The sequence below is a fragment of the Durio zibethinus genome, chromosome 6 (genome assembly GCF_047325235.1).
Source record: "Durio zibethinus cultivar Kanyao isolate XHJ-2024 chromosome 6, ASM4732523v1, whole genome shotgun sequence".
Lineage (NCBI taxonomy): Eukaryota > Viridiplantae > Streptophyta > Magnoliopsida > Malvales > Malvaceae > Durio > Durio zibethinus.
In genome coordinates this window covers 26882373-26909447 of record NC_143167.1, presented here as the reverse complement: position 1 = coordinate 26909447, position 27075 = coordinate 26882373, and the positions used below count along the sequence as shown (strand labels likewise).

General features: G+C 32.0%; 2 protein-coding genes and 1 pseudogene across 7 annotated transcripts; 1 reads left to right on the top strand and 2 right to left on the bottom strand.

Annotated features, from left to right (window-relative positions):
- Positions 1-1935: 1935 nt before the first annotated feature.
- On the bottom strand, positions 1936-6152 carry LOC111285102 (C3H4 type zinc finger protein). 3 transcript variants are annotated; one of them, XM_022874345.2, is made up of 6 exons: positions 5928-6152; positions 3799-4636; positions 3487-3612; positions 3098-3389; positions 2396-2618; positions 1936-2266 (listed from the first exon to the last, which is right to left on the bottom strand). In XM_022874345.2, exons 2-6 carry the CDS (start codon positions 4452-4454, stop codon positions 2187-2189), a joined length of 1377 nt encoding a protein of 458 aa, XP_022730080.2. In that variant the 5' UTR covers positions 4455-4636; positions 5928-6152; the 3' UTR covers positions 1936-2186. The 3 variants fall into 3 exon arrangements, with proteins under 3 accessions (XP_022730080.2, XP_022730081.2, XP_089618568.1); XM_022874346.2 differs by having other exon boundaries at positions 3799-4662; positions 5928-6067; XM_089762442.1 differs by lacking the exon at positions 3487-3612 and having other exon boundaries at positions 2009-2266; positions 5928-6088.
- An 8802-nt stretch (positions 6153-14954) lies between these two features.
- CYC3B (mitotic-like cyclin 3B from Arabidopsi) lies at positions 14955-21517 on the bottom strand. 3 transcript variants are annotated; one of them, XM_022875670.2, is made up of 12 exons: positions 21252-21517; positions 19798-20158; positions 19246-19534; positions 18693-18820; positions 18217-18309; positions 17707-17840; positions 17346-17421; positions 16283-16359; positions 16166-16199; positions 15919-16068; positions 15684-15818; positions 14955-15292 (listed from the first exon to the last, which is right to left on the bottom strand). In XM_022875670.2, the coding sequence occupies exons 2-12, from the start codon at positions 20125-20127 to the stop codon at positions 15233-15235; spliced, it is 1506 nt and encodes a 501-aa protein (XP_022731405.2). In that variant the 5' UTR covers positions 20128-20158; positions 21252-21517; the 3' UTR covers positions 14955-15232. The 3 variants fall into 3 exon arrangements, with proteins under 3 accessions (XP_022731405.2, XP_022731404.2, XP_089618567.1); XM_022875669.2 differs by having other exon boundaries at positions 19798-20166; positions 21252-21379; XM_089762441.1 differs by lacking the exon at positions 18693-18820 and having other exon boundaries at positions 15095-15292; positions 21252-21438.
- A 3484-nt stretch (positions 21518-25001) lies between these two features.
- LOC111284396 (aromatic aminotransferase ISS1-like) lies at positions 25002-26992 on the top strand (annotated as a pseudogene). The gene is made up of 4 exons (XR_016342965.1): positions 25002-25282; positions 25578-25706; positions 25936-26047; positions 26347-26992. The product of XR_016342965.1 is annotated as an aromatic aminotransferase ISS1-like (transcript).
- Positions 26993-27075: the final 83 nt, after the last annotated feature.

Here is a 27075-nt window from a genome sequence, read left to right as displayed (position 1 = left end):
TTTTTATTTTTATTTTTTTCAGTTTAGTTTTTTTTATTAAAAACAAAAAGTAAAAATATAAACTAAACTATCCTTAGCGATTGTTTAACTTATTTTTATTTGGATTTATTTATTTATCTACTATAATATAGTAAATAAAGAGTTGAATTGAAGATTGATGATCTCAATATTATTTTTTTACATGCTTAAAATTAATTGATAATTATTTAATTTGATATTGATTATTATTGATAAATTATTTTTATTCGTCTCGAGTTTAGTAATGTTTACATTTTGTTGATTCTTATCTTGAATCCATATCAGTATAATAGAAAAGAAATAAAGGAAAAATATCTAATGTTAAAATACATATGGACATATGTTATTTCCTAACTTAATCTTTAAATTAAGAGTAAATTACACTTGCATTCTCAAATTTTAAGTGCTTATCATTTTAATTATTAAACTTTAAAATATAACTTGTTGGTATTTAAATTTTTGAATTACTAATATATTGTTCTTTCGTCAAATTTTTTCATTAATTTTGAGGTCAAGTGCAGTAAGGTAATTGGCTGAAAACAAAGTGCCAGTGACATGTGTCATATACTATTTTATGATACGTACAAAATTGCTGTGTTAGAACTTATAAGTTTAATTTTAATTTTTTTTAAACCTATTTGCTATTTAAGAAAAATATATATTTTTACTAATAAATGATAATAGATTTTAATATTATAAACTAAATTAATTAATTTTATTTAAAAATAAGTATTATTTATTCATAAAAATAAAATTATTAAATTTAATTTAAATTTTAATATTTTATAAAATATATGTGAAAGATAAAAAATCTAAATATTTTTATTTGTTATTTTTAATTATTTTCTTTTATTTTTCTTTTCCTTTTTTCTTTTATTTTTTTTTCCTTCTCCTGTCACTCTATCCCTGTTGACTAAGGGCCAACTAGCATCGATAAAGGTCAAATCTGGTCTAGCCGACGCCACAACTGCTAACTGGAGCTAGATTGCTCCATGATTTGGCGAAGGGAAGGTTATCATGACGTTAAATAGGCTAGATCCGACTCTTCTTTGCCAATTAACCATCGGTCAATTGCTAGGGGAGTTGGCGGGAAAAAAAATTAAAAAAAATCATTTAAACTTTTTTAACAAATCAATTGACACATGTCACTCACGCTTCAAACACATAATCAGTAAAAATTCTTTGCTTACGCTTAGCTTCAAAGTCGATAAAAAAATTTGAGGAAAGATTTGATACATATACATTTAGAATCAATAAGTTTTAATTCAAAAATTTTACAAACAATAAATTATTTTTGAAGTTAGGACCAAAATATATGCATCTCAAAATTTAATGATCACGAAAACAATTTATTTATTACGTATTTTAAAATTTATTTATCATAGAACTTAATTTACTATAAGTTAAAAATTTTTGCTTTCCATCTTAGCAAAAGAAAACAGGACATCATGCCTAACCAATTTATTGACTTCCACTCAACCCCATAATTTTTCTACCCCAAAAAAAAAAAAAAAATCAAAAGTCAAGTCCTCTCCAACATTTTTTTTTTACATATAAGAAAAATAAAAATAAAAATAAAAGAAAAAGACTATGCTGTTGTACCTGCACCTTTATAAAGAAGCGACCACTTTGTTTTTTTCTTTTTTTTAAAGGCAACCGCTTTTTTTTTTTTTTTGGGAGAAAAAAAAATTTCAAACTCAGCTCTTTAATTACAAAAATACATGCAGCAGTATAACCAAAAAATCGAATGAACTTTTTTTCTTATATTGAAAAAGCTGTCATTTATTTTCATTTTTTTTTTTTTGTATTCAAGAAACCCAAGTCGAACAACCTGTTTATGGAGAGTCAAATGATATAATTGATGCATATCACAAGAAAACTGAAGACCCATGAAGCAACGAGTAGGAGAAAAAAACATGGAGGACAAAGTCAAAATTTTCCTTCATTCGAAGTCCACGTTACAAATCATTTTGCATGTAAAAGCCTAAAATTATTGCAAATTCTGCAATATATATCTCTATTATATATGTGTAATTACATAGAAAATCAATTCCATTATGATTGGCGACATAGTAAGAAATTTTACATGGCCATTGCACAATTAGGCTCCAACAATAGTGGTGATTGAAGAATTGCCATGTGTGTGTCTAACAAGCTACATCTCAATCTCAACCCGTAAGACAACCATAGAGGATGGAAGGGACGACCACCCAACACATAAGAAGAAAGATCATCAAACTGTATGCAGCTGGTCATACAAATATCAATTCCAAGGGATCAATATATCATACTACAATATTACTTCTATTACATTATATTTTATTATTATTATATTAAAACAGGGAGCTGGTCTAACTGTTGCCCAAACTTCTCTCACCTCGTCGCTGGTTATCGTGTGCTCCGGAGAGTGAGCTCAGGATGCTGGCACTTGTCCCCGAGATTGCATCCAATATGTTCTCACCAACCTCACTCTTGCAAAGAGGACAGGAAGCATTGATCTTAAGCCACTTGTCCACACATTCCTTGTGCATAAAATGAGAACATGGCAACTCTCTCAACTCGTCATTATTTGCATATTTTGCCAAACAAATGCAGCAGACCTATAAAAAAATCCCAACAGTTGCCATTGTATCAGTATGTACAGGAAGAAAAAAACATTAAGACAAAGAAATCAGCAACTTCAAAGGCCTCATTCATCATTCGCAAGTAAATTTAGCAGTGCAGAATACCATCACAACTTTAATTGAGCCTTTACAGTAACAAAAGAATCAAACAGATAGCATGGTCCTATTGGTCATCCAGAACTCCCAAATTATGATGCCAATTAGTTTCAGAACCCAAATAATGTTAGTGGGTTCAAAATAGTCGAATACCCAAGGAACAAAAGTGTAACATAAGGAAAAAAAACCGAGCATATTAACTGTAAAATTCACAAGTGCACACATAAACATAATGTCAATGCCACCTTGAATTATGAATTTCAACTCAAAATATGCAAAAAGAAATTTGTGCTTTTTATTAACTGGACTATGAGACATTTCACAGAATTATCTAAACAATAATCAAAAGAAACACTCACTGCATCTTCTCCAGAGATGACGCGTTCCTTTTCCGTTCCAACAGCCACTACCCCACCCTCACCAGCACCTGAGTTGATTTCCCTACCATCACCATTTCTACTTTTCTTCACCTTGAACTTGTATGTTGGTAAAGCATCTATTGATTCAGGTGTGGCCCCTCTGGCATGTGATAGATCCTCTCTAAATCCAAGGACAGAAATAATGCAAGGCAGGCAACAGCAGATTGTAGCACATAGAATGAAGGGCATTGCATATCCAATACAGCTTAATGTAAGAAAAACTATACATAACCTGCAAACCAAAAAGATACAAAAAGGTATGAACTCTCAGAAAAGGTACAAATCAAAATTAGTAAATGCAGAACATGCCACTAGGCAGGGGCCAGCACCTGTACAAGTGAGGAGCCTCACTAGCAGATGTGTGCCCACCAAAGATCCAAACGTTGCCAACCACAAACCAAACCGCAAAGAAGCAATCTAAAGCCATTTTGAAGTATTCCACTAGTGCTTTAATTCTGCAGGATAAAACTCAGCTGATTGTCCACTAAAGGCTAAGGACCATTATAAATATCAATGAAGTAAATACTCTTTGTCAAATTTCAGTAGCATATGGGAGGTTGAAACAGAACGCAGAAATGTCTATTACTCTCCGCTCTTCTTTTCTTTTTTTCTCATTTCAAAATAAAATAAGAAAACAGTACCTTGCACTTGTTACTCCCACATTTTGACCACCTCGAGGAGAAGTAGTTGCAGTATGATGATCACCCCCATCAGAAGTCCTTGTAACAGAGAGAGAAAAGGGTCCGGCAGGGACATTAATGTGTGAAGTGTGACGATGTTGAGCTGAGTCTTGCTCAGAAGCCTGGTTACGATGATGATAACGCCAATAAAGAAGAGGGAGAGTTGCTACACATCCAGATGCATAACCCACAATCCACGCAAACAACGGTGTATGGGGACGCTCATTTCTTGACAAAGCCAGGACAACAATAGATGCTATAATCTGGCTCACTGTAAGAACTAGTTCAACAGAAATCCACAATCCAGAATTTAGTGGACTCCTCCGGTGACGGGCATCCCCTCTCCTTGCAGATGAGGAGGTTCTTGAATTTGTACCATTGAAAGAAAATGTTGAAGGTTGAGAAACTAGCACTCTTGTACTACTAGAAGGTCTTTCTTCATGCTGCAAAACATCCAACCCATTCGAAGTTGTATCATGAGACAAGTTTGATGAGGAAGTATCACCGCTTCTTGGTATGTCAATAATATGTTCACTGAAGTTCTCAGATCGCTCCATTAACAATGGAAAAGTGTCAGTTTGATTTTCGGAATGCAGTTCCGAGGAGGGAACATCCATCTAAGTTCACCCACACAACTGGAAATGATGAAAGCATAGGAACCTAAAACAAGGTTACCAGCTTTATGTATCACTTCTTCACAGTGCCGAAACAATGGGCACTTTTGTCACTGGGATTTGTCAAGTTCTGATGAACGACTTAAATTATTTGGCACCACAAGATGTGGATAAATTAACAATTCCTGTTCCGTTGAGAATGAAAATGCAACTACATCAAAATAAGAAAATCAACATTTTCTCCTCCTTCAGGACATGAATAAATCAAACCGAAAAGGTAAAAGGCATATTGAGCCCATTGATTTTTATTATAACAACCCACAAAAACATAAAACTAAATCCCCACCAAGTGAACTAATTAAAGGACTTGGCTTCATTTAGCTTTCAAAACCCAATTAATAAATAAAAAAGAAACATGAATAACTAAAGTATACTATTGGAAATAAATGGACAACAACAAGTAGCATCACAAATTACAGATTATCATTCAAACAATAAATTTAAGACAGAAAAAAAATTATGTGGTAGCAGAATAAAACCGAAATAATCAAGAATGTTTAGAAGCATTATCGCTAATATCCAGAATCTTTTACACTCTCATATTGTATGTGTATACCTCAAACTGCACACCAGCGCAATAACATTAAATCTGAATTTGCCTTAAATCACCACATCTCCTTTCTTTTTGATTTATTAAAGAATTCAACACTCCCCAGTCCCCTCAACCAAGCACAGGCCAATGACACTTTCTTAAGCCAAATATGAAATCTAAGGGTTGAATTCCGGCATAAAAAATACATATCTGCTGCTATTTTGAAATTTCAGCTTAAAAAACTGCGGATAAGTGAAATTCAAATCAAGTTCTTCAAAAATCTTAACCAACATAACATCAATAGCAGCTTCACTCTTGGGAGAAAAGGAAATTAATTTTGTTTCAAGAACTAAATTTTTTAGCATAGTGAACAGCCTTCCTTCGCCTACCTTAATCCCAAACCCCCCCCCCCCCCAAAAAAAAAAAAAAGAGGAAACATGAGTGACTATTAGTGTTCCTTTAGCTGAAAAAAAAAATACATATTATTTCCTTTTCTTGATTTCTTCTTCAATAAAATCCCAAACGGGAAAAACCCATTTTGAAAACTAGCCTAAAAAAAATTGAAATCAAAGTCAAGATCAACCCTCTTAAGATCGAATCAGTATCAAGCCCCTTATACATAACTAATTAATTCCTCTATCAACACAAAACTCCATTCCTCCTGAGCCGCAAAAGGCGGAAGCGTTGACTACTATTTAAAAACGATCGAACCCACTAAAAACTGGGAAATAAAAAGCCACCAATTCTCACTCAATGAACTTCCCAAAAATATAAAATTTAATCCTAAAAAAAAAAAAAAACCCCAAAATAAAATTTGACGTTCACGAATCAACAAAAAAGGTGAACACACATGAGAGAGAGAGAGAGAGAGAGAGAGAGAGGACCTTGCCAGAAAGGATGGAACTGGGAAGGACCGATAACAGACTATCAGAGCTGACCAGTGACCGGAGAGGCAGAAACCGGAGACGTTGAGCGAGTCAAAAAGCTGCAGATTTTTGTGCTTTGGAAAGGTTTGTTGAGTGAGACCGCGAGGGGTGTGTTTGTTGGGTATTTCCTTATTGGCAGATAATAATATTAATAACACATAAAGTGCAAGGATTGGACCTCCTTCGTTTGCTTGGGCGGGTTGCCCAGGAATAATAATACCACTCCTTTACTCTTTTTTTTTTTTTTTTTTGCTTTGAAATTTCAAACACTTTGGTTGCCTTTTCAACTCTTTTGGATTTCTCTTCCGTCTGGTTGCCGGCTGCTGCCTACTGGATTATCTCCAATTTGCCACGTAAGTTTGTTCAGGGTTTTACAGGATTACCCATTTACCCTCAGGGGCCCTCACCGGTCGTCACAACGGGTCTCTTTTGGAAATGCGACACATATTGGGACAACCATGCTGTCTTGCCCCGTAAGTAAAACTTTGTTTTAAATATAAAAGTTTTATGAAATAAATTAAATATTTTGTAATTAATTGATGTTTTAAATATTTATTTTTGTTAATTAAATAATTATATAATTTGCGTTGAATAAATAAAATGTAAAAGAATTAAAATAAAATAAATCTAATAAAAAGTATCAATTATTCTTACAATGGATAATATCTTAAATAACTCTCGAATTATAGTAATTTTTTAGATTTGATCCTTAAATTAAAAAAATTGATAAATAAGTACCTGAATTATGAAATCATATATCAATTTGGATTAAGAGTTAACTCCATTAATCTTAATGCTGACGTGGATTTTTAGCTAATAACAATGCGTCATGTGGATACAAAATGGCATATAAGCATGCTTATGCGGCCAAAAAATTTGAAAAAAAAAAATATGAAACATTTTAATTCCCCTAAACCTAAGCAAATCACCAAAACCCTAAACACGAAGAATTTAGAAGAAATTGAAACAAAATTGAAGCTTATGAAATGTCTAGCAGGAAGCTTGATAAAAATTGTAACATTCATGAAATCAACAGCATATAAAGAAAACAAGATGGGTGAAAGAAGATATAGAGATTCTATTGAAGATTCATCGAAGAAAATTGGACATTTTGGGCAATTACGATCAAGTTGTAACTTGAGAACAAGAAATCATTTGACTTTAATCAATTGTTATTATAAAGTAATGGCTTTAATTCGTAGGTTAACAACATTGAAAAATCCAAGAAGAAAATTTGATGGGTGTGGAAAGTTTAAACAAGTATTCTTCACATTTATTGATTTATACAGAGCTGATTTTACATTGATGGATAAAATTGAATTTGTTTTTGTTAACATTTTGCAAGGTGTGAATTGTGATTTTTTTCAATGGGTTGAAGATGAGCATTAGTTGGATAGTAACAATGCAAACTAAAATGAGGAATTCAAATTTGAAAATGACAATTTGCTAGTTGAGAACAAAGAGTTGAGGAAAAAAAATATTGCATTAAAGGAAAATTGCAATAATAATGAAGTTAAAGTTTTAAATGAGGTTTGGGTTCTTAAAATAAAAAAAAAAATCATACAAGGATTTGGCAGCAAATGGTCAATGACTAATATGGTATTACAATATTGTGTTGCTATTATCTTGGATGGTGTTTTTCATTTTCATTTTAGGGTTTATTTTATTATAGATTGAAAATTTTGAAGAATTAGTGGAATATATCTTGTTCTAAATTATTGTAAGAATTAAATAAGGAAATGAAAGCAATTACTACTATATGTCCTAATTTAGATCCTTGTTATATGCTACCAAAATTTAGTGGTTTTGATTTTTTGAATGTAAAAAATCTTATGATTGTTTTTTCGTTTTGTTTTTAGCCATTTGCTTAAATCTTTTTACCATCTCATTGCAAGTTAGTTTAGCTTCTGATTGTTTGTAAATTGTTTCCACATTGGCTATAATGTTTGTACTACCTGCTAAAGTATACTATTTTATCATTATCTTTAATCTTTTCCATTTCTCATAATTGAATGTTGTCTGTAACTATTATAAATGGTTTATATTGCTGCTATAAACAAGATAAAACCAATTGATCATTACACAAATATGATTGAAACCAATTCATTCATTTAGATCCATCATCATTACACAAACATGATGAAACCAATACATCAATGATCCATCATAAAACAAGTCCATCAATTCTTTACTTATTACAAACAAAGAAATGGATGATGATTATCCAAAAATAGCATAAACAATATCCATAATTGATCCATAGAAAGATGAAACAAGATGAAATAAGAGGAAACCATAAAGAAGATGAAACTTTTTCATTCATCATTGACTAAAATCAATTCATACAACATCCAACAGTGTACCTTTATACACTACTCATTACACAAATGAATTTAGATCATGAATATTCAAAAATGATTAGCTACAACATTCATTTCTATTCCTGAAAAGTATCATGTTCATAAACATTCATATAAGCTACAACACAAATACATTCATTGTATTCATAAACAAAAAGCACAAAAAAGTTACAAAAAGGTATTATGTTCAAAAACAACATTCATATCAATTCTTGGACTTAGTGCTCTTTGACTTTTTTCTTCCAACGTGGTTTTTGTATACTTTGTATCTCATTTAGAAGAGTTTAAGTGCTGGTGAAATTTGTCTTTTTCTCTTGATCCCCAACAACTCATCTATTAAATCTTGTATTGAAACCATTAAAGCATTAAAACAAAATGCATCAAAGTCATATCTAGTAACACATCATATAAATAGGTTACCTTGACCAAAATAGATTCTTCATCTTCATGTTCATTTTCAATAACAACATCTAAATGGCCATCAATCTCTTTATTCAAAGAACTATCTATAGCTGCTATTGATGTTGATGCACGATTAGCATTTTTTGGAACAAAGATCAATATCTAACCTTTTAATCCAGGCTATTTGATAAATTTTACTTTATTAACATATATACATAAATCCTATGAGTGATAACAATTTGGTTTAGATCGGATTTGATTCATTTTTTTTTAATATTATATAATATTATAAAAATTTAAAATTCAATTTGAATCCGAATTGAACATGCATTCAATTCAAATTGAACTAAATCGAATTTTATTGGTTCAGTTTATTAGTTTTTAATTTTTTAATATTTATATATTATTTTGATATAAAATTTTAACATATCTAAGTAGATTTGATATAAAATTATTATTTTCATTTTATAAAAATTTAAAAAATATATAAAAACTAAGAAAATATATAATTCGGTTCAATTTGATTTTTTTATTTTTCATCTTTCGATCCGAATTTAATATATATATTTAATATCCAAATTTGATCCAAACCGAATAAAAAAAAAAATCAATCGAACACTATGGTTTCGAATCAATTTTCGAATTTCTCAATTTTTTTCACTCATAATAAATCCTAACAATCTAACAACAAAACAAAAAATTACACAACAAAAGAACCTTACATTTAATATGTACAGTTCTATTTTCTTGTTAACATATATGCCCATTCCTTGCATGATTTTTCTTTCTCTAATCCCAAGTGATACAAGTTTTTTCTAAATTTTTATTTTTCTTTTTGGACAAGTAACTTTATGCGTGTTTTGGCTTTTGGTACTACATTGGTTGCTATAGTTTATCTTGATGGTGTGTTCGCTGTAGTCTGTGTGGATGTTATGGGAGTTGTAGTCTGTATGGGTGGTGTGGCTACTACTCTAGTTATTGTGGGTGGCTTGGCTATTGTTGTGGTAATTGTGGGTGGCTTGGCTATTGTTTTGGTAATTATGGGTGGCTTAGCTGCTACTATATTGATCATTGTGGGTGGCTTGGCTACTGCTATAGTCAGTCTAGGTGGTATGGCTACGCTGTGGTCACTCTGGGTGATGTGGTTGTTGCTTTAGCTCCGATCATTTTGGGTTGTGTGACTGATGCTACTGCTCTACTCACTCAGCATTGTGTGGTTGTTGCTTTGGTTACTCTGAGTGGTATAGCTATTGTTCTAGCTCTGGTCACTTTAGGTGGTGTAATTACTACTACTGCTCTGCCTCTAAATAGTGTAGTTGCTACTATGGTCATTCTAAGTGGTATGGCTATTGTTGCAGATGCTATAGGTGGAATGGCTTTTTTGGGCACTCTAAGTGGTGTAGTTGCTACTCTAGCATGGTGTTATGATCTTTCAGGTTCATGAGGCATAGTTGTATTCATGTTTTCAGCTTGTCCTGTGTTACTACCTTATAATGCCTAAAAAACGTAACATTAGGTTTTAATAAATTTGTAAATTAAACTTCAGATTGTAAGTTAAATTTTTTTTGGGGACATTTCCTTAAATTATGATCAAACTTGAAATAGATCCAATAACTTAGCTTCTTTCCTTTTTTTGATAACTTTATCCCATTTAAGCTTTCACCCTTCTTTATGTTTTTGTTTTTTTTTTTTTTTTGTCTACCAGGCAACTTTTTAAAAAGTGATGGATCTATATCTCCCATAGCTAGAACTTGTCTCCAAAATAAGTGGTAGCATACAACTATAGCGTTTCTTATATATTTTTTTTATGTACATGTGCAACATATTGATCAATTTTTTTATTCTTAAAAATTATAACATATATGGCATAAAGACATGGTATCTTAGTCAAATTTCATGACCTACATGTGCATTTCCTCCCACCTATATCTTTTACAAACATATTCTTAAGACTTTTAACCTTATATCCATCATTACCATTCCATACAACATGACAAAAAGCACTAAGTTCCTTATGCTCTTCTATTTTCTCACAAATATTAGGACAAAACAACTTAATCCACTTAGCACATCTAGTCATATTGTCAACAATTCTTTGCATCACATAATGCCTAATTCTCTCAAACATTAAAATGATGGACATATGCCTAGCATGAATAATCCTAACATTAAATGCCTCAGTTAAATTGTTTTGCACAACATCAAACAAATATCTAGTACTGAAAAATACCTTTAACCAATGCCTAGGACTTTTTTTTAAGGTATCAATTAATGTTGTACCTTTCAATTCTCTAAGCTCATTTACTCTTGTTTTTAAGTCAACCTCTATTGTAACTTTACTGTACATCCAAAATTGCTTGTGAAGGTCATTACCTTTATGGGTTTTTTATTTTTAATTTGCAAACCAATGTTTTACTCAGAATTTATGTTCAACTTTAGGAACAACAGAACTTATGACATCACATAAACCCTACAATAATAAATGAAAAAAATTTAACATTCAAAAGTAACAAACCCTAAACCTTCAAAAGATAAAATTGTATAATTATCGTATATACCTTTTACATGTCACTCATAATTGTGAATCTAACACCATCTTATATTTGAAGATCACTTTTCAAGTTATCTAGAAACCATCCCCACGTATGCTTATTCTGCACCTTTATAAATGCCTTAACAATAGGATACATTTGATTATTGGTATTTCCACTAATAAGAACAAAAAAATCAGCTTTTAAAGATCTCTTTAAAAAATATCCATCTACATACAACAAAGGCCTACAGTATTTTTAAAACCCTTCCTTAAGTGTACTAAAACAAACATACAACCTCAAAAACCTTGGTTTATGCTTTGGTGTAAGCCTTTTAACCACAAGGTCTACATGTCTATTTAGATCTGCCTTTCTCAAAGCAGCAACATAATCAAACAATTCTAAAAACCTATAATGATATCTGTCAGTAATTTTTTCTTAAATTCTTATCCTAGAACTTTTACAAACTCCTACTTTAACTTTAGCATTTAACTCATCTTTGGTCAACCTTTTCATCTTAACCAACTTGAAGTTAAGAATAATCTTAAACTTGGCAAAAAAATGATCAACTAAAACTTTATAATTTACCCTTGAGTTTTTAAAGGTAATAGTACATCGATGCTTATATATCAATGTCTTCACCTTAAATAACCCATCATAGTTGTCTATCGTAACATAAATAAAGAATAGACAGTTTTCATGTTTACAAACGACCTTGACCCTATATTTCTTATTGCTAAGATATCTATAATCAAACCATTTTATAATTGCATGTTTGGTCAATGCATCATTGAATAGCCTTAGACCATAAAAAATCATGCTAATCTCAAACCTAGGAACTAGATCTAAAAGGTCAAAGTATTTCTTCCTACTTTTCTTACATACAACCTTTATATCTTTACAACTCTTATAACTACCTATGTCTGAAAAGTCTGTATAATCAATATCATCCTCTTGATTTGTCCCAACCCTTATATTCTCACCTACATCTTTATACTTTGCTTTCTTGTTTCTTCTCTTGATCTCTTACAGAAAACCCCCAAAATTTACTTCTGGTGGGATCTCATTACTCTTCACTATCCTACGTTTCCTTTTTTCTCTAAACTTAATCTAACATGTTCTAATATTATGTATTTCCTCATCATCAATATTCGAGCCCTATTCATATTCTCTAAATTTTTTATCACAATTTGAATTTTGACTCTCATTTACACCTTTATATAAACCCTCAAGTGTACGTGCATCCAACACAATCCAATGTACAAATGCATCTCTCAAATTATTATCATTATCAACCCACCCAACTACATTATAACCATCTACCCTATTAATGTTAACAGTCCATTTACTATTAATGTCCCCATTAGTTTCATCTTTCACATTACATGCATTCCATTCACTATCTTTCCTAACCTCCTTATTATGCTTTTGACTTGACAATAATGGTACATCATCTACAAACTCAGGTATATCAACCTCATGTTTCACATATACATGTATCTATCCCGTTGCCCTCATATGATCTATCATCATACCAAATGATGCATTATCATAGTATAATATTAATCCATCCTCAATACTAAACCCTAGTGACAAGTAATAAAACATAGTAGTAGTACCATACCTAGCCTCTTTAACAATATTACACAATACAGTGAATGAAATCACATCAGGATCTACACTCTATACATTTACATGCCTACCCACATAGCTTACTTTCATATTTGCTACAAATTTTCCACCCAAATGCATGTGTAAATGAAGCATCATAAAAGCCATTATTTTAGCTGCATTAAAAACAATAAAAATATAATAAGCAAAACCTTTAATAGTATAATAAATACAATAATGCAGACAAACTAGGATCACATCGTAAAATCCAAACACATAGTGCAACACGCATGCAAAGATTGACCAAAAAGAAGTGATATGTCCAAATAAAAAGGTATACAAAAGTGAAGTGATGTGCTCACATAAACTTCTATTGAATAAAAAAGGCATTTGAATTTAAAAAAAAAAAAAAAAAAGTAACAATTTTCATCACTACTATAACCTTAAACTAGCAAATAAAAAATCACCATACCATAAAAATTTTTGTAACCTCCAATCGTTCTCACTTTGCTCCACAAAATCGAATCCAAATACTCCACAAATCTCCTCATACCAGTCGAATCTTCTCATGCTAATCGATGCCCCTGACTTGTCTTGTTCCAATAAAAAAAACCCAGTACTTCAATCAGATAGTGTAATTGAATCTAGTCTAAAACTTTTCAATTTAACGCCTTTTTCATCACTTTCTTGTTTGATTCTCATAAGAACAATTCAAATTTTCGTATGAACAAAAAAATGATTTGAGGGGTCAAATTGGGGGTTTTTTTACAATTTTGAGTTTTGGCTTTCTTTTTATCGATTTAGAGTTAAAATTTTCTGGCCACATCACCCACATAAACTACATAAACATGCTTACATGTCATTTTGTGTCCACATGGTGCATTGTTATTGGCTAAATATCCACGTTAGCATCAAGACTAATGAAATTAACTTTTGGACTAAATTGATACACGATTTCATAGTTTAGATACTTATTTAACAATTTTCTTAATTTAGGTACTAAATCCAACAAACCATTATAGTTCAAGGACCATTTAGGATATTATCCCTTCCTAGAAAGCAATCTATGCTCAAAGGAGACAGTCGAACTGCCCAACAAGATTTTACATTCTTTTTTAAGGTTTTGTCTAAGGCAGCCAATGTTAACACACTTTCTTGCAAATTTTTATTTTATATAAGAAATTGCGGAAATTGCTTAGAGTAATCAAATGTTGGATATTCGAATACTTTTTGAAAAACAAGAAGTATCTTCGTTGTAAATGATGATTCATTGTGAAAGTGACGATTGTTCATAAAAAAAAATTAATTAAAAAAAACGATGTTTCAATCCCTGCTTAAACTTATAAATACTTATATTAACATTCATATAATACAATTTTAAATTTAAATTTATCAAAAATTAAATTGCTTTTCTTCGTTTCCATTTTCTGATTTTAATTCATGTGAGTTTAAGAATTTGAAGTGTAATCTGAATTTTCTTTAATTTTAAATGCTATATTCTAGGAATAACATTTTAAAATGTACATTTGCATTATAATGAAAATTTATTAGTATAACAATCTCAAATAAATATTTTTCAAAAAATGCTTTACCTAAAGATTTATTTTTTATTTTTTATCATTGCATTGTTGCCATGATATACCGCACATACAACGTCTAATACCTAAAGTACTACTTGAATACAAACTTCACTAATCAAAGGTTTTTTTTTTTTTTTCTTCGCAAAGCTAACATTTTTTCTTGGTGAGTGGCAAAGAGAAGGGGGACTAGTGGCTTAAGTTTTAGACATTGATGCTCCTGAGAAAATCCTTTGTCTTGATGTTCTTGGTTTTATTATATTTATAGAGATTTGATGTTAAAAACAAATTTAAGGTTCAGTCCATCGATTTAAGATTCCTTTTCTATTCTTAACATATTATTGAGAGGTTAGCATCTCTTTACAACTCTTCAATAGAGTTTCCAATGTAATATCTTTGAAAAAAAATTTTAATTAGATTACAAAGAGTCGTCTTCAAATTAAGTACAACTTCAATTGCCAACTTGCAAACTAGCAAATGAAAATTCTAGTGGTGGAAAGGAAGTTCTGAAAAGATTATTATTCTGCCTGTAGAAAAACTAAAATCGAGAGTCTAAAATGTGACACTAGCAAATTACAAGGTTACAGTGAAGTTGGTCTGGAAGCACCAGAACCAGACAGACAACATGTTACAACAATTGAAGCGACAATTTAAAAGAAAAAAAAATAATAAGAAAGATTAGAATAACTGAAAGTTGTAAAACCTTTGAAGATTGGAATCAGATTTGATCATTCTCCAAGCAGGGGAATGGTTATGGTTTTAGAAAATAAATCATCTTTCCTTCATCTTGAGAAGACTGATACAACTCCTTCTGGGGAAGTCATTGTTGCCACGCATTTGAACTGCCATGGTAACAGAGGAAAAAAATTCAATTTTATTAGAAATTTGTCTATTTGAAACATAAATCCAGTTGCGTTCTTTTGAGTAGGAAAAAAACATGTCTACCATTGAATAAGATACTCAGATTTAATACCATGTTAGTATGATCAGGAAATATAGAAGTATGATAAAATTTCGAGTTGGAAGCTATCGACCCTTTGCTAGTGATTTTCAGCAAAAGGATAAAGGAACTCATACATGCTTTATGAAAACTCAAAGACATGTAGCTGTCAGACTCGGACAGGCCCTGATATTTTCTCCTAATGTCTGAATCTATATTTTGGTGTCAAAGGAATGTTATTAGTTAAGATCTTTTAAAATGCTTTTATTTTTATATCAATCTATAAATTTTACCTTCGGTTGTTTGTACTTCTCACGTATAGCATTGAGGGAGCAACCATTAGTGTTGAGCTGCAAATCTTCCATTGCAAGTACAGTAGTTTTCAGCTCTGACGCCTTGTAACTAGTATAATGCTCCAGGGTTGGATTCTGCTAAAAAGAACACATGGGAAATGTATCCTTCAGAAACTCTCTAATTATAAAAAAGAAAAGAAGAAAACCTAAATTAAGGGGCACTAGTATTACAGACCCATGGATGGTCTGACTGATTGAGAGTCCATCTGGCAAGGAATACGGCAGATGCAGCTATGAGTGAAGGCAAGAACTTTAAGAAGTTGTAATCAAGAAGAGTCAGCTCTGCTAAATAATTTGCTAAGAACTCTAGTTCTATACAAGGAACCTGTACATCAAGTTAATTGAAGAGCAAATCAGTTTTTTTCTCATATTATATTGAATTTTATAGAAAAAATGTAGAAAGTGATTCCTAGATAAAATACCTTGTAAGTTGCTTGTGCTGCTTGAATGAATCTCCTGAAAAACAAAAACTAAGTTCAGATTAGTTACTTGACTATTTGATGTTATTCTAAACAGAGTTAGAAGATGGTCTCAATTACCTGAGAAATGTTTTTGTGGTTGGAACAGATAACTGAAAATACAAGAAATTCAGAACTTTGCTCTCCATTTTCAACACCTGTCAAGTAGAGTTAGAATCAGGAACCTTGTATAACAGCAAATGTAACAAATATTACTGCCTAAAAGGGGAAAATATTCATAATTTTAGCAAAATCCTTATAAGAATAACCCAGTCCAACTATAGACCAGAGTTGGCTTTGATTTTTAATTAAATGAATGAATGAAAGTGTCATTGAGACTAAGAAATGGGTTGAGAGTTAGACACAATTTACAGGGAGGCCTTATAGAGTGAAACTTACATGAGGAATTGACCTCATAAGTCGTTAGCTTTTACAAAGACAATTTTCTCTGGGAATACTCATTAATAGGTCTCACCTTGATATGAAAAACTTTAGCTAACTAACATTTCTATCCCTGTAACTGGAACACAGTGGAGAAAGGGGAATTCAAATTGTTTCTGATTCTACATTAGAAGCAGGATTTTCTTTGTGAATGAGAAGGTACATGTAGTTGCTGAAGAAACAAAGAAACCTAAGCAAGTTGCTTAATTTTGCAGTAAGATTTTAACGTCAGAGTAATTGTTATTGCACGTTATGTCAGCTATATTGACCCAAAAAAAAAATTTGTCAGCTATGCAAAAGTTACTTTATAATTTGGCTTTATCTTAGGCGCTTTCTTTAGGAAGTCATAAGTCATTCTATCATTTCTTTCAGCTGAACTACAAAGCCCCTTTAGCAAAATTTTATCCATCATGCTACCCTCGATTTGAACCAAATCACTCTTGCAAATGCCCAAAAGTTTCGAACTGTTGAGATGTTCAGAATATCAAAATGAGAAGTTGCAAGCAGCAGTAAAAAGGAAAGTATCAACTATTTTTCATTGTGCAGTGTAAGGACTAGAGTGCTGAAGGAGGTGTTAAGAGGCTTGATTAGATGGGAGTCGAGGAAAGCATAGAAGTCCAGAAAGTAAATAGACTCAGAAGCATAGAATGATGGCAAACCACAAGTCAATGACTGCTATGCATAAGCAGCTAAAAAATCATACCTCCCCTCTTGTGTAGGTATTATCAGTGATGAAACAAAATTCTTCCACTCTTGGTGCACAAATCTCTTCATACTTTCTTCAAACCACAATAGAAAGCACTCATGAGAAACATTTCATATTTACCAGAAATGCAAAAAAAATAATAATAATGGTGGCTTCAAAATATAATTGAGAGAGAAAGGATTCCCTAATGTTGTTGACATCATCATGATCAACAGTTACTATTCTCAGAAGAGATGTACAAAACATAATTCTTAGTTCACAAGAACATCTACCGATAGGAATTGTGCTTATGATATTTGAATTTTAGTCAAATTTATGCCATTTTGTACTAGGAGCAGAAACAAACTAAAGAACTTACGAGGCAATTAGCATGCAAGCAACACCAAGTAGCTGGAGTCTTTGTTTTTCAATAAAATTGTGAGAAAGAAAACGATCAATGAGGCTCACTGTGAGGTAAAGTGTGTCTGGGACTAACTTATATTCTTCAGAAACCTGAAACCATATGAAAAACCATAAATAACAAGCACATCAAATAGAGCAAAATTTAGTTCATCCTAACAATAGAGTTTAAAAAAGTCAACTCTATACTATTAAGTACAAACAGAATATCCTTCTATTTAGAACCTCATGAATTTTTATTTTTTTTTGGGTGGGGGGGGGGGGGGGGGGGTTCAAATAATAAACAGCAGATTTTGTCTCAGCTTATGAGGAAAAAGTTTAGGTAAACAAGAAAAATAGAACTGTAATACAGCATTATGATCTCCTGTACTTGGGAGAAACTGCAGCCTTTTCAAAATCTTATCCTGCATTCAAGCAGTGGAGATGCAAGTAACTATTCAGGTTATAGAACTTTTCTACATTGACTCACCTCCACTAACCAGTCAATCAAAATTCCTCGCATGCTTGGGGTAATATCCTGCTGCAACTGTTCCATATAATTAGTTGAAGGCCTTTGGTTAAGCTGCAGAGGGTACAATCTCATGAAATAAGCATCAAATATGTTGCCGGTAGAACAAAACTTTGTAAGCTAAGAGACATTCCTTCATTGTAAAAACAGATATAACAGTGTTTTCCAAAAATGAAAAAGAAATAATAAATCCTTCAATACAAAAAAAAAACCTGATATTGTTGGCAAGAGATTATTCATCTGATAATAGTGTGCTTACCATGTCATTTGATAATGTATATTTTAAAGATGGAAAGGCAAAAAAACATAGCAGCATCATCAAATTAAAATTTACTGAATGATAAGATAGCAAAGTATTCAGTGTGAAACTAGAGTGCTGTTGTTAAAAATTATGGGAATCATATTGGTATTAAGTTAATGCAAATAGCACCACCAACCTCAGTAACACGTATATTATTGTATATGTCTGGGGCATACAAGCCACACGCTTGAGGATCTTTTAGGTTTGAATCAATGTCCACAACACCTTTAGAGGCTCCTAGTTTCTCACAAACCCCATTTTCTTCTGCATTATACAATCAAAGTCAACATAAATTTACAAGCAGTATATTTAAAGGCTAACTGGCAATTTTCTTCCCGACACTTAGTCTTATTCTACACAGCCAGAGATCAATGACGTTATCAACTTTGCTAATACTAGTCTCATATTAGTCAATAAATTTAGCATTTGTCTGCCTTAAAAATGAAACCCATAAAATGCCCAATTTTCAGAGAAGATTCCAGGAACATGAAATGGACTTAATAGTAATGAACATTTTGGTCAGAAACCAGAATAGTATACCGTGAAGTATTTTATTACCTGTTAACCTTAAGAGCAGTGTTGACACCTTATCCTTCTAAAACAGAGGTATCTCATTTCTTAGACAGCCAAACTCAATGATTTTCAATAGAGGTGTGCCATTACCTGATGGTTTTAAAGAGAGTACGAACCTTTTTCTTGAGGGCTTTGGACTACAACAGCCATTATGGAAGCTGGTATTGGAGGCATTGCATCTGCTACAGCACATTCTCTTGCGCAATGACTCAAAGGTTCTGCTAGTTCACTTTCTTCAAGTATTACTGGTAAAGTGTTTTCTTGTGCTTCCACCATCCTTATTTTTGACAAGTCTTCAGCTAACCTTGCTTTCACATCCTCTTCAACTGATGGGATTTCCATGGAGTTATCCTCAACCATTTCTTTGTTCTTCTGACTAGGGCCTGTATTAGTCTTCTTGATGGTCTGTCAACCAGCAATGTCAACAGAAACTCTTAGTTTAGACTATTTAGTAAGTAAAGGATATTTTGCTGCTAGGAAAACAAACAGAAGCAAAAGTCATTCCTGCATTTATGACCACTATCAGGAAGAACTTCATCTTATCTGTTGTTAATAATAATAAATTAACAATCATTAAGTTCCTAAATAAACGTTATTAGTATATATTATTTGCTGCACCAGAAATTTGCAGACTGAACTTCATCAGAATAAAAAAAAGATGTCCTTACCTGAATTTCAGTTGCATTTATGCAGTCCATGTACAAACTGTCAGAAGAAGCATTCGTCACATCTTTAAGAACTGCCCTTCTTTTAGGCTGAAGGCCAACAGTGGCAGTCACAGAAGCCTTGTTCTCATCTGATGCTGCTCGTTTAGAGTTCATTCCAAGAACATGTTTTTGGTCCTGTTTGAACGATGGTCTTGAGGAGAAGCATATTCCTCCTGCTGCCGCCAAGGCTTTTGACCTTGCTCGTGTAATTCGTCCTATGGGCTCTTCAAAATTTTCAATAGGTTCATTTTCTTTATTCATACTTGCTAGCCTTTTGGAAGAGCGAGGCATGGTGTTTAAATTGAAAATTTTATCATTGAACCTGCATTTCTAACACCGAATCATTGTCACATAGTGAGAAGAACGAACACAATAAACTACAACTTTCTAGAAAAAAAAGAAAAAAAACTACCATTGCAATCTATCCTCAAACTGTATAAACTCTATTTCCTAAATTCTACTAAATTATGAAAAATTTATTGACCTAAGAAACTTTAACCTCATGCATATATTACCATTTTTTTTTTTGACACTATAATTTTTGTTTTTTACATATTACCCAGAGTATGAGATATAAGGCTTAGTGTGGTGTTGTTGTTGTATATATGAAGACCGATGGAGTCATGAGAGGTGGCGCTTTTCCATTTTCAAATATTGGGAACTGAGACCTTCAAAGTCCAAATCAAAGTTTCAAGTTCGAACTGTCAAAGTGTCTCGTAGGGAACTTTGATTTAAGCTATAACCTACAACATCTCTGCATTATTCAGCAGTAGCATTAATAAATTTATTACATCCTGATAGAAGAATGAATCATTCTTCAATTCAAAATCAGAAATGGCGGTGCCATTTCAAAACTAACGTTGTCTCGATATGTGATAAAAAATTCCCATAATTGATTTTTTTTTCTAAGGTATTATTTAAGTTATCCAAATAGAGGATTCTATATATTGTTAAGTTCTTCATTTTCTTTATGAAAAAAAGAAACCAAAACTCAAAAACCTAATTCCTAAACAATTTTACACATTTAAGCATTAATTTTGTTTAAAAAAATTCCTTCAAATCATATCCGAGCTAAAGCAAGCAAAACAAATAAATAAACAGAGAGAGCAAGACTCTATTATAATTGCCCAAAAAAATACGGATTCGTGAGAAACACGTAATGTGCTTACAATTTTGACTAAATTTCAATGTTTAAAATAAAAAAGAAACTCAGCTTGATAAAGGTAACGAAAAAATGTGCAGAAATATTCAAAAAAAAAAAAGAAAAAGAAGCTCTGTTATAGATCTAAAAATTTAAATTCTTGAACTCCATCGATCCGACAAACAGCATCAACCAAAAAAAATTCAAATGGAAATTCCTATAGCTACTGTTTAAACAAAAAAAATTTTAAAGAGAGAGATGGAGGCGAGCTTACTGTTCTTTGGGGAGCTCCGAGACGGCAAATGAAGAGGTCTAGAGACAAATTTATTCTCTCCTTTTTAGGCTTTTTTTCCTTTTTTTTTGTTTTCGATTCTCTTAGAGAAAGCGAAAAGGCCAGAGAGAGTGAACTGTGGCTTCAGAGAGTGTTTCATATAAGGAGAGAGGAGCGTGGCTGCGTGAGCGGGATGGTGCTACAGTTTGAACTTCTTTAAAACATTTTTTTGTTATTTCCACTTCTCTATTTTTGGCTCTTCCACAGCTAAGTTTTTCCTTTTCTTTTCTATTTTTTCCTTTTTTTTTCCTTTTTGCGTCTTTTCACCGATGAGTATATTTTTTCAGTTTTATCTTTTGGCTATAGTAGCAAAGTGTGTAATCTGATTTGTATTCCCAATCAAATTCCGCCACGCAATTCCAAAAAGGATTACAAGGGATAAACTATCTCTCTCTTTTTTTTTTTTTCTTTTTATTACCAGAAAATAGCTTTAAAGAGTTTAAAAATTGTGCTATACATGGAAATACAAAGACAAAAAACAAATACTAGAAGCTAAGCATGGAAGTTTCTTTTGGCTCAAGAAAAATCCAAAACGTACCAGTTGGCCAGGGGAAAAAAATAAAAATTTTACCATTTTATTAATAAATTATTTATATCTTGCCAAAAAATAATAATAAGTTGTAGTATGTTCGTGAAAATTATTATTGATTTTTAATTCACACGATATCACCGTAATCACAAGTTTTAGTTTATGGTTATTTTCAATCACCCAAAAAATTATTATTATGAACATTAATGTAAGGGAATGTAGATTTAACTTTTTACACCAAAATAAACTTTTAAATATTATCAAGTCATCAAATTTTATACAATATTTGCATATGGTTAATTATTTAATTAGGCCAACAAAGCATTGTTTCAAAATTTTAGATTCAAAACTTATCATATATGAGTTTAATATAATTTTGATAATTCATGTATTCTTATGTGTTTATTTAATATCAAATATGAAAATTATCATATTAAAATTTGTGTGAACACATTAAATGCGAAACATATTTTTTTATTTTTATAAAATTTATATATGATTTTTTAAAATTTTAAATTATATTATTTTTATGTCATTTTTGCATGTGTTACTGTTTAGTACTTAAAATTATCTGATATAATTTAATGCATCTAATTATATGATGATTTATTAATTAATTTGTCTATTTGTCTGTTGAATTCTTATATGAGATGTATTATTTGATTATTTAATTATGACTGTAATTTTTTATGTAATAGTAATTTTATAAAAATAATTATGTTATTAGTTTAAATGTAGAAATATTTCAAGGATTTAAACTTGAAAGTGTTTTTTCTTTTAGCAAAAGGAAAAGATTATAGGGCCAAGTAAATGACTTTATATATATAATCAATAATAAATAACATGGGGTTTTGTTTTGATTTATGCTATTTGAATATGGTCATTTTGAGGTTTGGGCTGCCCTGAAAAGAGGGAAATTCTTGGCAGAGAGTCAAAATCAAAACCAAATCCCCATGTTCTTATGCCTCTAGTTTATGGGTTTTCCAAAAGAAGTGTGTCTTCTCCCCTCTTTTCATTTGAGGGGAACTGTTGTCAAGGAGAGAGAAGCATTTTACAACAACCTTGACCAATTGGGCAGAACTCAGAAGGGGTTAGTCAATGGGGCCAAGAGGAGCGCCCAACTCCTTATACAACCACATCCAAGGTCTTCTAATGCAAAGTGCAAAGCAGTTGACTTTAAAACACAACAATGGGATTTTAATTTCAAAACAGCAAATCATTTGAACTTTGAAAAGAAAATACAGTAGTAATAATGAAAACCTTTTGCAGAAATTCGCAAACTACAAAGTGGAATTGGAATCCAAAATAAAAACTTTTTTACTACTAATAAATTTTAGCAGGAGGGCCAAGAGGAACAGGCAAGCCTGCATGGTCCCCTCTGGTTGCGGTACAATTACCTTCCCCACCTAATTTTCTGCCACCCATTTCTATTTAGAAATCATTGCCATTACTGTGTAAACAAAAAGGGAAGCAACCAATTCATGGAAGTTGTGTTTTCATATTGTTTTGTTCAACATTGTAGCTCTAGACAATGTTCATTGATATTGGTCCGTTTCTAAATGCCTGTTGACAGATGGGACTCAATAATTAGAGCAAAATGGCTCTCACCCACCATTAGAATTGGATCTTAATTTTCAATCCGGTTCTTCTTGTCACTTCTTTTTTGAAAATTCTAAATTGTCTTTAGTCCACCTAAAAAGAAAAACATTATCTTCTTGATTCAATTTTTGTGAAAAATATTCTGAAAATAAAATCTTTAATAATAGGAGACACTATGCTGTTAACATTAACAAAATAATAGTAGAAAGGTTCATCTGAAAAATGTTGTTTGTCATATTAAGGAAGCCAAGAGTTGATGCTCTAAAAGAGCCGCATAAAAGGGCCAATGCTTGGAGTTGTTTGGGGCTGCTCCAATTTCAAACCAAGGGAAGTTTTGAAAGCATCTCTCTCTTCTTTTTGGTGATTTAAAGAAAACCATTTTTACAGCCACATATTGTGAAAGCCATAATCAAATCTATATTTCAAAATCTAAAGATTCCAACTTCATATATCAATAATTTAGAAGGGCAACTACTTTTAATAGAGAGGAATCCTTTTTCCATTTTGTAACAGTTAGATTTGGCTGCACCTTCACCCAAAGTTCATAAACATGAAACTGAGGGATATACTAAGGTATGCCTGTGGTCACTTCAGTGTTTTTGTCCCTTGTGATTCAACTGCAAAAAAAGTCAAAAGTGTCTAGTCCCTTTTAACACTGTTAACTTGTCAGCATTGGCTCTGCCTTTGTATCTACTAGTTCACCCCAGAGTGAAAAGGGTTCGACAAGAGGGGTCCATTGAGCCTTATCTTACACTGATTCAAGGCTCCCCTTTGTATCATAAAGTAGTTCAATTCCCATAAAATTTTGAATCTTAAGAAAGTTGAGACTTGACATTGTACCACAATCAACAAAAGGTGATATGTTCGGTTCAGATTAAATGTTTTAGATCTCTTGTTTGGTTGAGGATTGTAAAGTAAAATTCATTGCCCTTCATGTTACTTTGTGAAACTTCTCATTAAAATTTAGGTAGATTACACGGTTGAAAATGGTATAAAATGATGCAAGCTATGATTATTTAAGTCAAATAATTCATCAATTCTAGTTATTTCAATCACATATCTATTCTTTAGAGTTTAGAAACAACAAATTTTCATCTCCAAGTCTTGTGCTTTTTTTTAATACAAAAAAGACCGTAACTTGTAACTTTTTATCTATCGTAACTTAAAAATAAAAGAGAGAATTATAAGTATTAAAATTTAAATTTTAGACCTACTAAATGTTAATTTTTAAAGTGACTGTACGAATCAATTAAATTTAACACTCATATTCAAATCTTGTGATTTTAAAACAACAAACTGCCAGCTTGAGACCAGAGAAGCAAATGCAATATTGTTTTGAAGTCAAATCATTTGAATAATTGGCTGCTAAGATTTTTAAATTACAAGGAACATTTGAATATGAGGAAGGCGCCAACACAGCCAAAATAGCAAACTTTTCTAGCGACATGAGGCATGTGGCCTCTTCATTCTTTTTTTTGACTGGAAGGAAAGATGAATATTCACAAAGATGAAAGACAACAACATGTTCTTTTCTTTCCAATAATTAGAAAACTATTTCCTGACAAGGGAATTTACATTTGACCTTATGGCATTTGCTTGATGGTTATACCAAACTCTAGCACATCTCGAACAGCAGATAACAGTACGATTCAAAGACTGAGTACAGGATGTAGCATATACATGCACCATAGATGCAACTTATCTCAGGACCATCTTTATTTGTTTCCAACATTTTACTTCAACTAGAATTAAATACTTCTAGTGACAGGAAAAGATACACATGTAGGATCAGATGGAAAGCTTGCAACTCTGAGGTCGTGACACTGATGTTCCAGTTATGGTAAAGGTATTTAAAACATTGAGAGTTTAAACTGATGAACTCAATGACTACAAAAGAAAGGAGTATATATTAACTTAATAGGATATAAAACTTATATATCTGCTTTGTCATTATAATCGGTATTCATAGTTTCGTTGATTATATACTACAACTACGCATGTCTCCTTAGCAGATACTAGAGTTAACCAAAGTAGTTAAAAATCCTATTCCACTAGGGAAGATATAGTTTGATTTTTTTTATGATTTTTTTCCATTCTTTGGGATCTTGTTTCATTCATGGATGGATTGTATTATGCTGTAGGGGGCAGTATACTGGCAGCCACCTGAGCAGGCTCTTGAGAAAATTAAACAAATAGCATGGGAGCCTTCAACTAGCAATTATGGAACTCATGAAGGTCTTCCAGAGCTTAAGGATGCATTGTCAAAGAAAGTAATCATTTCTAGCTATACATAAACTTTTTAAGGTTCATAACTTCATATTAATTCATTTCTATAGCATCGAAAAGAAGATCCATTTACGTAAATAGATCTCAATGTATGGTCCCTGAATATGAAATAATTCTGGAATCAATATGACAAATCTGTGAGCCTGATTCCGCTCTGTCATTCTGTGATTTTATCTTTGATGACTTCTATAGTTTTCTCATTTATGTTTTCAGGTACTTTACATATGGCAGTTCAAAGCACTCTTGCATAGAAGGAAACAATGTTATCAGACAATTTATGTTCTTTCTCAAAGCATTTAGAATGATGGGGTGGAGAGTTGGATATGTGAGTGGAGTTTCAGCCATCATAATTAGCCTGTTTATAACAATAAACAGAGTGATTTTTATTGCAAAAATGAATGAAAAGATACACTTCCTTTTAGTTTCATTATTCCATGGAGCAACAAGTGAATATTGTTTGATTAAAAGCAGACATCATGGCACCTGTTTTTATTGTGCAATACTAGAATGAGTTGCTTTAGAGCTGTACTGTTAAATGTAAGTTATGACATAGAAAGTGTGTCTAATATGAATAATGTTGTTAAATGTTGGGAAAGTAGGCTAATAGTACTTGGTTGCATTCAGATAGCATATCCATCAGAGGCAAATGATCGTGGTACTCAGTTCCTTAAAGTTCAGGATAATGTGGCAATCTGCACTCCAATGATCTCACAATATGTTGCTCTCTATTGCTTAGAAGATGGACAAGAGTGGGTCAAAAACTTAAAACACTTCCCAAAACAAGGAACTTGTCATGAAGGATCTTTCTCCTCTAGGGGAGGATGCAGTGATCGGTGAGGAAGGAGCAATCTACCTACGGGCAAAACTCCCAGAGAGATATCTGAATGACTATGAAGTTGTTAGCTGGCTTGCACGAAAACATGGAGTGGTGGTGCTTCCGGGCAGTGCATGTGGTGGAAATGGGTGCATTAGAATCACATATGGCATGGTGAAAGAAGGGGGATGTGATATTGCTGCAAAGAGGCTAAGGAATGGGCTGGAAGAACTTGTGAAATGTGGCATGGTAGAGTAGCTATTCTAATCAGAAGCTCCATACAGAAGGTGAGATAATCCTTTCAGAATGTGTCTTTTAGATTATGACTATATTTGGTTTCTTATATGAGATCAGCATTACTAAGTGCTTTCTTCAACTATCCATTTTTTTATTGTATTCTATCAAAGATCATGGGATTTTTGCTCTATCAAGTAAAATCGGGGTATGTCATTAGGTATCTCAACAATTTTTATTCAATTCATGAAGATGGCTGATTCCCAGAATGGTACATTGTAGTTGTAATCTCAAATCAGCTCATA